The sequence below is a fragment of the Idiotropiscis lumnitzeri genome, chromosome 16 (genome assembly GCF_059441095.1).
Source record: "Idiotropiscis lumnitzeri isolate Australia: NSW breed Sydney's pygmy pipehorse chromosome 16, RoL_Ilum_1.0, whole genome shotgun sequence".
NCBI lineage: Eukaryota > Metazoa > Chordata > Actinopteri > Syngnathiformes > Syngnathidae > Idiotropiscis > Idiotropiscis lumnitzeri.
Window position 1 is genome coordinate 17,259,340 of NC_142406.1, and position 15,161 is coordinate 17,274,500.

Consider the following 15,161-nt stretch of genomic DNA (forward strand, 5'->3'; position numbering starts at 1 on the left):
TCTTTTGGGGGTTTTTTTGTTGCCGCCGGCTCATGATTTGCTTTCCGAGCGCTTTTCCATTCGCCGGAAAGACGAGAAGAACAAACGCCGCGTCTTCGATAATATGCATTTCAATTGAATCGAGTGTCGCTCGGTTCTGCGACGCTTCAGAGCGTCGTCGCATTTTCGACGGCGGCAGGAAAAAAAACCCAAAATCCTCCATTTTGACGAGCGCTCGTTTGACACGGAAAACAAACGCACGATTGCAAAAACAACAACAAGTCAAGCGAGAGGCGCTTTCATGGCAAAAATGGCGTCATTAGCTTTTTTGGATAAATGCCGCCGTTTCCCGCGGTGCTTTTTGGTTTTGCCCTGCGGGGACGATTGCAAAATATTTTGTTTTTGTTTTAACACAACGGCGAGCGAGGAGACGATGCATCTGCCGGGAAAATGTTTACAGTTGGTGATAAATATTCAAGCGCTTGGCGGCCGGGCCTCGGGGAAATGCATCATTTAAATAGAAATGGCCTCATTTGCATACGCAATTAGTTGACGGGAGCGAGACAGAAAAAAAAAAATCGCTCTTTGTTTTAGGCAAATGAAAATATTTTGCACGTAAAAACGGATTGATGTGAAGCGCAAAATGAGGAGAATTCAATTCGTCTCCATTTTTTTTTTTTTTTACTGCTTTTTTTTTCCCGTATGAGTGCTTGCGGCGCCGCTGACTCGGCGCGTGTCGGCGCTCTTTCCAGAGGAGGCGGTGAATGAGGTGAAGCGTCAGGCCGTGTCGGAGCTGCAGAAGGCCGTGTCGGAGGCCGAGCGCAAAGCGCACGAGATGATCAGCGGCGAGCGCGCCAAGATGGAGCGAACGGTCGCCGAGGTCAAGCGGCAGGCGGCCGAGGACGCGCTCGCCATCATCAACCAGCAGGAGGACTCCGGCGAGGTCAGGTGACACAAAGAATTGCGATATTTGGGTTTCCATTCTACACCCGATTGTGATTTGCGGCAGACGCCACGAGCTGGCGGCAAATGACTACTTTTGTCAAAATGAGGTCAATTCGGCACCAAAACAAAGCCTGAGCGCCAAACAACAAATAAAGGACAGGCTGAGAAATCAAATGCTGCCAATCGCCATAGACGGGCGACTGCAGCCCAAATTTGTGTGCGCGTGTTTCCGCAGAGCTGCTGGAACTGCGGCCGCAAAGCCAGCGAGACGTGCAGCGGCTGCAACGCGGCTCGCTACTGCGGCTCCTTCTGCCAGCACAAAGACTGGGAGAAGCACCACCACGTCTGCGGGCAGACCCCGCAAGCCCAGTCGTCGGCGCCGGTGCCGACGCCACAGCAGCAACGGGCGGCCCCCGAGGCCCCCGCCCCGCTCGGCTCGCCCGCCCGCACCCCGAGCAGCTGCGCCGGCAGTCCGCCCGCGACCTCGCCGGCGCCGGCGGCCCCTCGCTCGTCCACGCCCGGCACGCCGTCGTCGTCTTCCGTCCCGGACGGTATGCTAAGCTAACGCGGCTAACGTTATGGGTCATATTGACCCGCCGTGACTTTAATGGCAAAGATATTCTTTGTGGCCAATGAATGTAAATAGACGTTGGCGTTTAGCGTTCTTGTTTCTTGTCGTCGTCACGCTCGTTCGTTCTTGTTGCCGTTAATGTCGCGTCTTTTTCTTGTAAATAAGAATGAGCGGAGAAAGCGGCGTTTAAGACCCGATCTGAGTCAACCATAGACGCGAGGCACTTTCTTTTTTTATTTTTTTTCCCACACTTAATGACAGATGCTTTGGGAAATTTTAATTTATTTTTTTTTTTTGCGTGTAAGTCACACGAAGCGAACGTCGTTCCGCCCCAAAAAAGTCGTTTTGTTGCCAAACGGGACAAAATCTGCAAAGACTTTGCAGCACGTTTCAACTTGCTTGTTTGATTTTCACCCGTCGCAAAACTGCAACGTTGTCTTGTTGCTGAAACGGACTCAAATTTGCAGCTTTGCGCAACGTCAACACAACAATCACCTCATCCGGCAAACTCCGTTTCATTTTTTGAGCGCGCTCCGGTGACAAAATTGTGACAATCCAACGCGATTGCAAATTCGTCATCCAATTTGAGCCTTTTTTTTTTTTTTTTTTTTGCACTCTTGCTGCCTTTGACGAAACAAAATGTGAATTTGGACGCGCGTCTTTTGAAAAAGCGATTTTGTTGCTCACATTTGAAACTTCAAAATGGACGCTTGCCTGAGTTGGACCCGCAGTTGTTTTCGTTTGCATTCCTGATTGGATTACGCATTTCCTCACTGGACTTTGGACATTGTTCCCATTGTTGGACGGACGGAATTTTCTTCACTCAAACGCCTGCAATGGAATTTTTGAGGACGTTTCAAGACAGAGCGACTGGCGGCCCATTTCCAAACCTCCAACAAAACGGTGGAATACAAAAGCTAAATTTTGGATTTGCTGTTTCGGGAAGATGCGAAGGACTTGATTGAAATCTTTGGAATTGGTGCTCATGGCTTCCTTGCACGTTCTTTTCCGCTCAAGACCATTTCCTTTTGCCGTTTTCATTTCAAATCGCTCGCCATCAAATCAACCGCAAAATCTTTGAGCTGCTACTTGAATCCGAGCCAGACTTGTTTCCTGACAACTTGCGCAGATTTTCTTTTTTTTTTTGGGGGGGGGGGCTGAAATGTATTTGCACTGTCAACAGTTACTACTTTTACTGCATGCTTTTATTTTATTTATTTATTTTTGTTCCGTTTCGGAATACGCAATGGTGCATGACTTGACATTTTGCTTTATTTTGTAAAAAAATGACAAAACGAAAAGCATAAAAAAAAAAATCTAATGTAAGAATTTCTAAATGGCGTACATTCTGATTGACAGCTTTAACACACACACACACACGCGCACACACACACGCACACACATTCCAATCAGCCAAAGATTGACACCAAGGAGCAAATTATGATTTATGTCAACTTTGAACTAAACAGTTTGAGCAATAATTTAAAAAATGTGGCAACTTCAAAGTTAAAGATGGCAACTTTTTTCCCCTAAGTTTGTATTTGCATTTTTTTTCAATTTCCTTTTAAAACTTTTTAAGGTTTCCCTCGTCCGCTTTTTGTCAAACGTCGGACTAACGTTAATTCCTTGTCATCTCGCCGCATCTCTCGTTGTTGCTTCAATTCATTTCTGAAAGCTAAGTAACCGTTGCCTATGCTTTACTCGCCACACGCACGTGCAACAAAATGTGACCTCAAAAGAACGTTGTCGCCACGCATTTCTGCATTGTTGACGGCTTAAGTGTCCAAAAAGGCGTTTTGACGCCTCCGAAGCTGTGAAAAAACGAAAAGAGCCCAGCTGTTGTTTTTAGTCGTGACAAAAGTGGGTTTGAAAAAATAAATAAATAATTTTTTTTTTAAAATTAAAAAAAAAAAAAAAAAAAAAGGGCGTAAAGTCTTTGATATTTCGCCGGCCGCTGCACGTTTCACTCTACCTCTTTTCTGCTAGTTCTGGTCTCATTGTCCTTGAAATAAAAAAAAATAAAAAACCAAATGGTCACAAGGAGAACACGAATGATAAATAAAATCAAATTCAACCCAAAGTGGAAGCGCAAAACCATCTCGCCACTCGCTAACAATGCAGACCTCATCAAAAAATCGTTGTTTTTTTTTGGTTTGTTTTTTTTGCTCATTTTGGGGGAAAGTTTATTTTTTCACACGTTCAATGAATGTCTTCACTTGTAAAAAACTATTTGAAAAATTCTTGTCGTTCTTTAACTGACATTCCGAAAAAGTAAGAAGAAAAGTTGCGATGTCACGAAAACAAAAACGACTTGCAAAATCTGTCTTTTTTTTGGGGGGGGCGAATTTTTTGGTGATACGACGAGCCAAGTCGTGACACAGCAACAATTTTAGTGCAGTCATGTCGCTTTGCTCGATCAAAATAAGATTTGATCCTTGCGGGGTTTTTTCTACTTTATTTCAAAGGCCTCAAAAAATGCATCGTAGTTCTTCAGCCGAAATTTCAAAATTCTTTCCAAAAGGTCAAACAATTCTGGAATGCAAGTTTGATTCTTTTTGAGAGTTTTGCCGTCAAAGGACAAGATTGTGACGTTAGAACATTTTCTGTCACGTTACAATATTTTGCTCGTGAACGTCATAACATCACAACTTCTTTCATCGTAACATTTTGGAGGGAACTTTGTCATATTTCTGTTCTTCATCAAAATGGACTTCCTCAAAAGTCTCAAAAAATGTTCAAAGGCCGTAGCATTAATGCCGGGGGGGGCTTTCTGGATGGGAGGGTTGATTTATTTATTTTCTTTGTAATTTAAGTTTGTAAGAAATTGATTTAAAAGAAAGAAAAAAAAATGTGTTTGTGCGATATTTAGTGGAGACCCCAACTCATGAGAGCGAGAGAGCTTTCGCAGTCTGTGTCAGAGCTGTGCTTTTCTTGTCGACTTGGTTTTTGTCTTTCCTTGTTTTTGTTGTTCTTGTTCTGATGACGATGACGATTGCGTTTGGCGGCTGTAAACTAAATGGTCTGTCAGTGTGTGAAATTTTGCAGTATCATTCCGGTATTGATGTTCTCTTTACGGTGTAATAAAATATCTTATTACCTGACATTGCTGGTAGAAACTTGCATGTGTGTTGAGCCACAAAAAAGAACATTATTATATATATATAATTGCTTTTTTTTTTTTTTTTTAAATCATCTTTGTGACGCAACCTCATTTTGAGCGTCTTATCGCCGCTTGACAGAAGCGCCAACAAACGAATGAATGGAGAGGTCGCAGCCGTGGCCGATAATGACACAAAATGGATTTCCCTCAACAATGCACGACTCGAACGCTTCACCTTTTCTGCTAGACGTGAAAGTGACAAACGCTGCATTTGATAGTCTCAAACACATGATCAATATTTTTTAAAAAAAATTAATAAATGAACACCTCACCCTAAATAAATAACCTTTCACCTTCAAGGGGTAAAAATAAAACGCTGTTACAAATAATAGCATCCAATATGACAGTCGCAATGCCTCAATTATTAAACAAATTTGTCTCCAATAAATGCCGTACCTCAAATAAATGCCATTTTCCTCCCTCTGAATTTTGTTTGTCAGCTGCCGCGCAAGTGTCGCGTTTGCATTTGACGACAATGCAATGCGCGTTACTGCCCCCTAGAGGACAAAAGGCGGACATATGCGACGAGGTTAAAGTCGTACCGAGACGCGCGACTCCACATCTGGCTGAAGGGCGTCCAGCAGGCGAGCTCGCAGTTTCGCAGATGTTGGCGCAGTTTCGCCTGCAGCGCCGTGGGCAAGATGTGCTCTAGAAAAAAGCTGCCGACCAGATGCCGCGTTCCGGTGTCGTCCTCGTGCTCGTCCACAACATCCCTCGCCAAAAAAAAAAAAACCTTCCCCCCACCACCCGAACCAATTTCTCTTTTCCTAATTTCTCTCGCTATGTGAGCTTCAAAATGTCCTAATGTGTCATTCTTTTTTTTGCATGTCAAAGCTCCTCCAGTGATGCTGCGCTCACACTGCCCCCTGCTGGCCTTAGCGGCGCATCGCCATCGATAATGCAGCGTGGCTCGTCACGCGTGACCGACGCTGGATTTGATTTGAGTGCTGCCGGGTGTGTATTGATGCCTCGTCTTGTTTTCTTCCTCTGCTCTCGAGGGCCTCTCCGCTAGCAATCGATACAACTTGTTTTTTATGCTAGCAGTGCTCACCAGCATCCATCACCACTTTGACACGTCTGAGACTGAAATCGGTGATGCGTGTAGGAGAGCGTTCGAAGCGACAAATTGAAATCTCTATCCCCTCAATAATTGCACATGAATGTTTGAAAACAAAAAAAAGCAAGCGGAACACAAAAGCGCGTGGCATTATATCATGGAAAAGGCCAAATTGTGGCAATTGATTTACGTCCTTCACTCAGTTACCTAAGGCATCTATTAGACAGGAGGCCTTAACTAAAATTACACGCCCCCCCCCCCCAATCGTCACCGCCCCTCGCCGCAATTATATCAGAGGCGCGCCAAATTCATTCTCATCTGTTCGGCATGTCAGGAATTTACAAGCGCTTTTGTTTTGCGCTCCATATGGCGCCTCCTCGCGGGATGCCGCCGCCGCCCCCCTCATTTACATCAACGTCAATCAACGCCGACACCAGCGAGGCTTGTTGTGCGACAACCAGCGGCCATCTTGCGTGTGTCGTCTTCGCCCTGAGCGACATATGGCGAGGGACTCCCAAGGGACAATAGATTAGGGACACCTCCACAGACCAATGAGAGCTCGTTACGGGCCAAGACTTTTCTCATTTGCTTATTTCAAGATGTCGGGTTTATTTCTGTTGTGCAAGAAGGCAGTCGGACACAAAAAGCGGTGGACTTTGTGAGGCTCATATCAAATGATCGTCTTTATTTCTATTGTGCCAAGTGACAGGTTATGATCATGGCCAACTGTGCAGGAGAGGTCGAATTCGAGTCGGCGCCAATTGTGGACTGCAAAATGCGCGGGAAAATGTCACAGGAGCGAGTGGAGTCGCCTGGCAAAATGTCAGCGAGGAAGCTCAAGTCCATTTCCACGCAGCTCCTTTCTTTTGACTTCCACGCCGTCGGGAAATTGATTGAAACAAAATGTCGCTCGACGCTTCAATTATTCATCAATTAGGGCCTCAGCCTCTTTTTTTTTTTTCTGCGACTCTCTCCACCGCGAGCTGATTTCTCATGCAGTTTGCTCGGCATGTATGGCTCCCCTGCTGTTAACCAGTCCAAAGTCATTAGTTTGGAGCCTTGCAATTAAAGGTCATGCATTATGCATGAGGCCTCCGCCGACTCCGCGGGCGTGGAAGGGAAATGAATTTCTCTTCTCTTTTCCTGTCACTCGCTTTGACTTGATGATGATGACGTCAGTCCAACTAAAACAACAAATGAAAGACGTTCTGTAATAATTGTATAGTCCAATGAGGGGGGGGAAATGTGATCATAATTGCAAGTTTGTCTTTTTGTAAACTCACACGAAAATTTTCTTTAAAATCACAATTTATTCCCACCTTTGGCAAAGTTTGCTTGTCGTCAAAAGAAATGGATGCTTTCGAATGTTTGAGTACTTGCCGCCCTCTAGTGTCAGGTGTTGGTCATTACATGTTGACCACATCGTTAGGTACGCGCTGAGAAATAAGACATCCATCGTTTTGATACTTTATTCAACTTTTTAAGTGCGCGCCCACTTGACATGGATGAAGAAGCAATCGTTTCATCCGTTCCGCTTGTCTGTCAGCTGTTGTCGGTCGGCTCCTTGAGCTGCTGCACGGAATTGTAGTGCTCACCCAGCCCGTACGCGTGACGCAAGTAGCTGCAAAGACACACGTGAGAGGGGCTGGAGAGGGAGGGGGGGCGAGAAAATGTTTTAGTTACTCACACGAGGGTGATGGTGTCGCCGGCGTGCTCCTCGCCGATGGTGATGGGCGGTGAATCGGCCTGGATGACTTGGATGGGACGTCGCAAGATTTTGCTCAGCGCTTGCAGCTGTGCACGGACAAGGAACGATCGTTAAGCCCAAAAGGAGTCCGACGCCGCAAATATTTGGACTTCGGGGGAATTTCAATGCGCTCGGTTCTTTGACATTAATTCCGCTTTTTTTTTTACTTTATTATTCATCAATTCACGACTGCAAGAGAGATCAAAAGATCACTAATTCAAGATATTTTATATATACACACTTGAGTTTCATGCAAAAAAATAGATCTGGCAGACCAAAAAAATGAAAATGACTCACTTCCAGTTGTCCGCCCCACGCTGCGGTCTGCTCCACATCGTGACAGTATTTGTCAAAATCTTCTGCAAGACAAATCTCCACACTTTGGCATCACAAAAGTCATCGATGACTCATGCAACAATTTTGCGCTTTCAGGTACCCGCTGTGTACGGGTCGCCCGTGTCGGGGTCGCTCAGAAACGGCAGGAAGTCGTCGGCGTGGCTCCGCATGTGCATGGCCGTGCGACACCGCAGATCCTTCACACTCAACTCGGACTGCGAAAGAACGCGACATTTGTTGACTCAACTGCAGATAGAGGAGACTTTTATTGATCAAGTCAGAAAATCCTACATTTGCACCTCATCTCGCCGCAACAGCTGATCCCGGATGGCGCGGTACATGCAGTGGCCGTCGGAGGAGATCTCCTTGATCTGAAGCCCGAGCGGCGTCAGCTTCTCCGCAAGCTTGACGCCTTCCAGGTGACGCTCGCCCCGCAGATTTTGCACCTCGGCCTCTGCGATTCGGCTCTCGCGCTCGCGCTCCTGGGCAGCCTTCTTGTCCTGGAAGCAGAGCTCGGTAAAGGACGCGGGAGCTGTAGTCGTCGTATACGCTTGAATTTGGAGCTCACCCTTCTCTTCTGAGCTTTGGTGACACGAGGCTGCGCCTCAACCGTCAGCGCCTCCACTCCATTCACTGCCTCCTCCAACTTGAGTAGACAAACGTGATGCATGAAAATGATGCAAGACATTTTAGTATTCACGCCGTACCTTTGCATCAGACGTAGACGCGAGTTGCCGCAGCTCCTCATCATGTTGGTGATCCAGCTCAGCCTCCATCTTGGCGATCTCCTCCGTCATCTGCTTCCGCCTCTTCTTGTCGTTTTTGGGAACGCTGGTCTTCATGCTCTGGATTTTGGCTGTCCAAAAAAAAAAAAAACTCGCATCAACTGACTGTAAAGTGAGCATCTAAATTATAGAGGTTAAGGCTTTAAAAGACAAAATTATACCTTCACTAAATAATAGCATTTGATTAGTCAGCGTGTATAAAGAATGATTTTTTTAAAAATATATTTTTATTAAGCATTATTTATATTACACGAGCAAGGTCTCATGTTTGTAAACAAACACAGACATGGGGGGGACAAAAACATAATTGAATAATGCTGACTGAATGAATTTGAATCGGATTGTTCCTTTAATATGCTCTCTTCTCATGATGGAACTGAATAAATTATGTTGCCGTCTCGTCCAATAAGCAGCACAAAAAAGATTGTTTAATGAACAACTTCTCTGCAAAACGGAAGATGTTGGAAAATGTACCTTGCAGGTCTTTCTTCTCCCTGCGATGCTGCTTTAGTAACATCTCCTCCGGCGTCTCTACGTCCCCTTCGTCCATGATTAAAGATTCACTTTTTAGTGCACGATGCGAAAAATGTTCAAAAGCTTCCACGTTACATGCTTGAAAATTAGAACACACTAGCGTCCAAGTCTTCAACGACAGGACCAACCCAAAAGCTGTGCAGAGTGTTTCTTCCGGAGCGTCTTCATCGCTTGTCGCAAAAGTGAAGAAAAGTGATTACAGCGTCCCCCTCTGGCTTGATGGAGTAACACAGGCGCTTCCTTTCCATTCAATTTTGTACGCATTTTATATACTATTGAAGATAAATGTAAAATCATGACAAGTAATTTTTTAAACAGATTGTTAAACATTTTTTTTCAACCGGACACTGCAGCCCAAACGTCAGTGCTGTTGACATCTTTTTTCCCCTCATCCCTCTCCATCAGTGATTCTCAAATAGTGGGGCGCGCCATGTATGGTAAGGCTTTTTTTTTTAAACGATCATATGGGAAGGCTTTAAAAAAACGACCATGTATAGAAATAGGCGGCCCGTGGTTAAAAAATATTATCTATTTCGTTTTGCTTCAAATGTTGCTTTTAAATGGTTATGAATTTTGTTGTCGCTCAGGCCTCATTTTTACTCCTCACAGATGGTTGTAAAAATACTTCTGAAATGGAAAAAATGTTAAAAGAAACATCCCCCACGCACTTTGAGACCTAATTAGGGTAGATCATTTTTATTTTATTTTTTTTACGATTTTTGTTTAGTGAGTAGACGGGAAACGTATGTGCCGTCACCTTTTGTTATGTTCTCCGCTCGCATGGTCAATAAAGTTCCTCTTTTTAAGGCGGCCAAGATGGCGGACTACGATCTCACCACCAAGATAGCACATTTTCTCGACCGGCATTTGGTTTTCCCCCTTCTGGAATTCCTCTCCGTGAAAGAGGCACGTCGATTTCCCTTTCGTGTAACATTTCGTTTCATTGTTGATATTTTAGTTGTTGTTTCGAACCTGGAAATGCGTTAAAAGCCGTCGCGGAGCTAACGTAGCCGTGCCAGCATTAGCTTGCAGTCACGTTGGTTAGCCAGATGATGCTAAGAAATAATTTGCTCATTTTAGTCCGAAATTAAATTGTCTTTTTAGCGTGTTTGTGTATTAAGAACAATGAGTGCACTACCGCTATTGGACTTCCAGGGACTTGGTGTCATCCTCTTAGCTTCGATAGCTAAGGCTGATTGGCACGTATGGGAGCAGCTAGCATCTCTACGTTTTTGCAAAAATTAATACCAATGAAGAAAATGTATTGCTAAAAAAAATAGCTATCTGCATCCTACTTGCAATGTGCCGTCTGTAGCTTTGCTGCACCGCCCATCGAACTCGTTAATTCGATCTTGAAACATTGCATTAACAAGTCACACTTTGTTTCGCCTCGCAACAGATCTATAATGAAAAGGAGCTTCTCCAAGGCAAGCTGGACCTCCTCAGTGACACCAACATGGTGGACTTCGCCATGGACGTGTACAAGAACCTTTATCCCGACAAGGAGATCCCGCATTGTAAGTAGACACGAATTGTCTGGATTTTCTTTTTCTGGGTTTTACTGATGAAAACGGGCCCCGTTGTAGCCTTGAGGGAGAAGAGAGGCACCGTGGTGGCTCAGCTCAAGCAGCTCCAGTCGGAGACGGAGCCCATCGTCAAGATGTTTGAGGACCCCGAGACGACGAGGCAGATGCAGTCCACCAGGTCCTTCTCAAATATTGTTTGTCGACGGTTAGTCAGAAGAAGGGTGACATTTTAACTTGACGTTTGTTCAACAGAGACGGGAGGATGCTCTTTGATTATCTTTCCGAGAAACACAATGTGAGTTTCCGAATTGATTCGCAGCATTTTCACAGCTTCGGAGGGGCCGCGAATGATTTTTGTTCATTTTGCAATTTCTCTAGTTCCGCCAGGAGTACTTGGACACTCTGTACAGATACGCCAAGTTCCAGTACGAGTGTGGAAACTATTCTGGTGCGGCCGAGTACCTCTACTTCTTCCGTGTGCTGGTAAGAACGGAAAAACAAATATTTATTGAAAAATACATTTGCTTGATTTTTGAACAGGGGTGTGTAGACTTTTTATATGCACTGCGCATTGAAATTTGAGGTTTGCTTTTCAGGTTCCGTCAACCGACAGGAACGCTCTGAGTTCCCTGTGGGGAAAACTGGCGTCTGAGATCCTGATGCAGAACTGGGACGCCTCCATGGAGGACCTGACGCGACTCAGGGAGACCATCGACAACAACGTGAGTGAGACGAAAGCTTTTTGATGTCTTTCTTATTGAAAGTCTGTCCTCGATTTTGTCTTGTTTGTCCCCCGGGCAGTCGGTGAGTTCGCCTCTCCAGTCGCTCCAGCAGAGGACGTGGCTCATCCACTGGTCCCTCTTTGTGTTCTTCAACCACCCCAAAGGCCGCGACAACATCATTGAACTCTTCCTCTACCAGCCTCAGTGAGTCCTCGCCGGCCGTCTAATACGTGCATGTTTTTCTTCAAATGATACAAAACGTGGCAAAACTTTTTCCACCCATTGCAAATGAACCCAAACTCCCTCAATGCAGGTACTTAAACGCCATCCAGACCATGTGCCCGCACATCCTGCGCTACCTGACCACCGCCGTCATCACCAACAAGGACGTGCGCAAGCGGCGACAAGTTCTGAAGGACTTGGTGAAGGTCATTCAGCAGGTAAAAGCGAGCACGGCGTTATTTGACCGGAGCGCCGCTTCACCGCCGGTTGTGTTCACGCAGGAGTCGTACACGTACAAGGACCCCATCACGGAGTTTGTGGAGTGCCTCTACGTCAATTTTGACTTTGACAGCGCGCAGAAGAAGCTGAGGGAGTGCGAGTCGGTGAGAGAACATTTCCTCCGTTTTGTCGGCCGCAAACGCACCCAATCCGATGGGTAAATCCTTTTTTGAAGCGGAACAGCTGACAGCTTTGGGTGCGCCACTTTGGGACTTTTGAAGAATTTTTGTGCCGGCGAGTTTCGATGGTCCTCGTGGAAGCTTGATGGTTTTTTGGGTTGAAATTTCTCGCCATATGCAATCTTGGTTTTCGGAGGAAAATAAAAAGTAAAGGCTTTATGAGGGTGAATTTTGCTGAGCTGATGACGGCGTTGTCTTCCAGGTCCTCGTCAACGACTTCTTCTTGGTGGCGTGTCTGGAGGACTTCATTGAGAACGCCCGCCTCTTCATCTTCGAGACCTTCTGTCGCATCCATCAGTGCATCAGCATCAAGTGCGGATAGTGAAAATCGCGGAATAATTCACCCCCCTCATAAGGATTTGTTATTGCATATAGTTGCCACAAGATGGCGGCAAAGCAACTAAAATGGGGCGAAAATATGCCAAACAGACTTCCCATGCACAACATTCATTTTTCCACTCCGTTTTTTTTTCTCTCCTCGCAGCATGCTGGCCGACAAGCTGAACATGACGCCCGAGGAGGCGGAGAGGTGGATCGTCAACCTGATCCGCAACGCCCGACTGGATGCCAAGATCGACTCCAAGCTGGTGAGCGGCAAAAAAAAAAAGCATTGCATCAAAAGCAAGTCGAAAGCTTCTCCGTGCGCGTGCGCGTCCATTCGCAGGGTCACGTGGTGATGGGCAACAACGCCGTGTCGCCGTACCAGCAGGTCATCGAGAAGACCAAGAGCTTGTCCTTCCGCAGCCAAATACTGGCCATGAACATCGAGAAGAAGGTGGCTCACAGCAACAGGAACGAGGTACACCGCAACAAAGAAAAACCCCAACATGCTCGTGACGAAAGTCATAATTTGCCGTTTGGGATTGTTGAAACTGTAAATCCATCACAAAGAGGCCGTTTTGGGCCTTTGTTCTCGTATCTTAAATTTTGTCTCGTCTGGTTTTCCACAGACGCCGAACTGGGCTGCTCAAGACTCAGGATTCTACTAAAAAAAGAAAGAGGACTTTTTACTGGACTCCCCCATTTGGTTTATCCGCCTGCGTTATTCCAACTGGCTGCTTGAAGCGGGCGTCACAATTGGGTTGCTGGCCTTTCAGATATGTCATGTTCATGATTGTTTTTGTTTTTTTTCTTCCATCAGGTCAAAGAGTCTGTAAATCAGTTGACACATTAAAACGTTTGCCTCTTTGGAAAACAAACCTTAAAAGTGTTGTTAGTTTTTCTTTTCTTCCTCTTTGATTCCCAATTTGTCTTCTTGGTATCGGTGTCGGCTCATTTTTTTTTTGCTGCCTGCAGCATTTCGGTGTCGCGGTTTCGCCTGCAAGTTGAGCATTTCCATTTGCGTCCACTAGATGGCGATGTTGACTCATTTATCGCCGTCTGCAACATTCCAATGCCAGTCTGGCTTTCCCCTGACGTGGGACTGACTGACTGTTGGTTTTTGAGCACTAGTTAACTCCTCAATACTGGGACGATTTAAAATGAGAGGTTTTCTCTTCAGGTTAAATTTATTGCTTGAAGGCCGATCTATTTGCGCTTGTCACACATTTTTAATATTAAGTGTCACTGTTAAACCTGACTAGTGTCCGCCTTCCCTGGGCAAATATTTGCCTTTGATTATGTCCTGTGAAACCAGTTATCAAGCTTTGGCGTCAGCAGACAGTGGGACTTTTTTTTTTTTTCCTCACTAAACCGGTTTGCTGAATTCTCGTATCAATTCAAGTGTTGCATTGTGTGTGGGCAAATTTTTTTGGTGACTTGTTTCCTCAAGTGAGGATTCTCTCTGATGTTGAAGGAGGAGCCCATGCCCCGACCGGCTGCTATCCACGCCTCCTCCTCCTCCTCCTCCTCCTCCTCCTCTTCTGTTTCCCTGCAGCTGACGTGGGCCCGGCAGCTGGAATCCATCAGCGTGCGCTTCGGCCTGCCTCGTTGCGACTTCCTGACTCGACTCCGGAGTGACTTAGACGAGCATGGACACGCTGACGGCCTGGCTGGCGACGGACCCGGCTGTGGTCCGGATCCTGTGGATCCTGGTGCTGGTGCTGGCCACGCTGCTGGTGTGGTTCTTCTCCTTCTGCTGCTACACGTGGAACCACGGCTCCTCCTCGGCTTCCATGGAGCGCTACCTGGAAGGTGGGTGCACCCTCCTTCCTTCACACCCTCCCTCCTTCCCATCCTTCCCATCCTTCCTCCCACTGCACGTGAGAGGCTGTTCCTGTTTCCACTCGGACTCACTTGTACTCCTGTGGTGTTTTTTTCCGCCACTGAACTGGCGTTGCTTCCACTTTGTGGTTGGAAAATTGTGATTGGCCGGCCGGCATGCGCACAATTTGGCCCTTTGACTCTGAACTCCCACAAGCAAGCCGAAGGTCCATTTAACCTGAGGCCATGAATACAACTTGAATGTATTTTTGGAGCGCGAAATAAAATAATGAACAAGAAATGAAATACAAGTGCCATTTTTGCTTGTTGCTGTGCCGAGTGATGTGAAAGAACTGCGGTTCCTCAAAGTCGTAAACCTGTTTTTGTTTTTTTCCCCTCCCACACAGTGATGGTGAAGCGGCCCGGATCAAAAGGTCCCGCTCAGGTGAGACCAGTGTGACCAGTACCGATGATGTAATGCCGCCTTTTGGACTTTAGGGGTCTCTGCTCACTTGAACGTGACTCCGGTTGTCTTCCTTAGGCCTGATGACGTAACAAAACCACCATCCAGTCTCAAAATGTCCTTAAAACAAAGTCCATTTTTTTTCTATTTATGTCGCACTTTTATACACGAGGCAACTCGGTGTGCTTCAGCAACAAGAACTTAAAAAGCAAAACAAATTTCACTTCAGGACACTTAAATGAAGTTGAAGTGGGCGACCAAGACTAGAAAATAGTCTCACAGGACACTTCATTAGGTACACCTCAGTTACTCAACCATGAAAACAAATCTAATTATATATATATATTTCTTTTTTATTTATTAATTCATTTTTTATAAAGTGTGTCCATCGAATGGAATTTCAGTAGCAGTTAAATTTTGAAATGTACTTTGGCCTCAGGTGCCACAGCTGGACCAAGATATTGATCCAAACCAGCTGAACTGGCGAGCAAAACCTCCTCTATGGCAATAAAAT

The 15,161-nt window shown here is 45.8% G+C and overlaps 4 protein-coding genes across 9 annotated transcripts in view; 3 read left to right on the plus strand and 1 right to left on the minus strand.

Moving 5' to 3' along the window:
• Nucleotides 1-1,742, plus strand: part of runx1t1 (RUNX1 partner transcriptional co-repressor 1) — a 41,894-nt gene extending 40,152 nt beyond the window's left edge. For 4 of the 5 annotated variants that reach the window (XM_088318580.1, XM_088318583.1, XM_088318584.1 and 1 more), the window contains 2 exons: nucleotides 732-922; nucleotides 1,160-1,742. In XM_088318580.1, coding sequence (XP_088174706.1) covers nucleotides 732-922; nucleotides 1,160-1,489 — 521 coding nt within the window. In that variant the 3' untranslated portion in view covers nucleotides 1,490-1,742. Of the gene's footprint in view, nucleotides 1-731; nucleotides 928-1,159 lie in introns of all 5 variants that reach the window. The other variant, XM_088318581.1, reaches the window with a different exon arrangement.
• Nucleotides 1,743-7,167: 5,425 nt separating this feature from the next.
• Nucleotides 7,168-9,301, minus strand: otud6b (OTU deubiquitinase 6B). The gene is made up of 8 exons (XM_088319201.1): nucleotides 9,055-9,301; nucleotides 8,503-8,651; nucleotides 8,364-8,441; nucleotides 8,095-8,295; nucleotides 7,896-8,010; nucleotides 7,757-7,818; nucleotides 7,400-7,506; nucleotides 7,168-7,333 (listed from the first exon to the last, which is right to left on the minus strand). The coding sequence occupies exons 1-8, from the start codon at nucleotides 9,128-9,130 to the stop codon at nucleotides 7,255-7,257; spliced, it is 867 nt and encodes a 288-aa protein (XP_088175327.1). The 5' UTR covers nucleotides 9,131-9,301; the 3' UTR covers nucleotides 7,168-7,254.
• A 555-nt stretch (nucleotides 9,302-9,856) lies between these two features.
• On the plus strand, nucleotides 9,857-13,241 carry eif3eb (eukaryotic translation initiation factor 3, subunit E, b). The gene is made up of 13 exons (XM_088318747.1): nucleotides 9,857-10,020; nucleotides 10,514-10,631; nucleotides 10,701-10,818; nucleotides 10,893-10,935; nucleotides 11,019-11,123; nucleotides 11,237-11,362; nucleotides 11,442-11,566; nucleotides 11,676-11,802; nucleotides 11,866-11,967; nucleotides 12,245-12,354; nucleotides 12,527-12,629; nucleotides 12,707-12,841; nucleotides 12,993-13,241. The coding sequence occupies exons 1-13, from the start codon at nucleotides 9,880-9,882 to the stop codon at nucleotides 13,029-13,031; spliced, it is 1,392 nt and encodes a 463-aa protein (XP_088174873.1). The 5' UTR covers nucleotides 9,857-9,879; the 3' UTR covers nucleotides 13,032-13,241.
• A 701-nt stretch (nucleotides 13,242-13,942) lies between these two features.
• pleca (plectin a) overlaps nucleotides 13,943-15,161 on the plus strand; it is a 48,602-nt gene continuing 47,383 nt past the window's right edge. For both annotated transcript variants that reach the window (XM_088278691.1, XM_088278692.1), the window contains exons 1-2: nucleotides 13,943-14,175; nucleotides 14,592-14,629. In XM_088278691.1, the coding sequence (XP_088134817.1) occupies nucleotides 14,013-14,175; nucleotides 14,592-14,629 (201 nt within the window). In that variant the 5' untranslated portion in view covers nucleotides 13,943-14,012. The remainder of the gene's footprint in view (nucleotides 14,176-14,591; nucleotides 14,630-15,161) is intronic.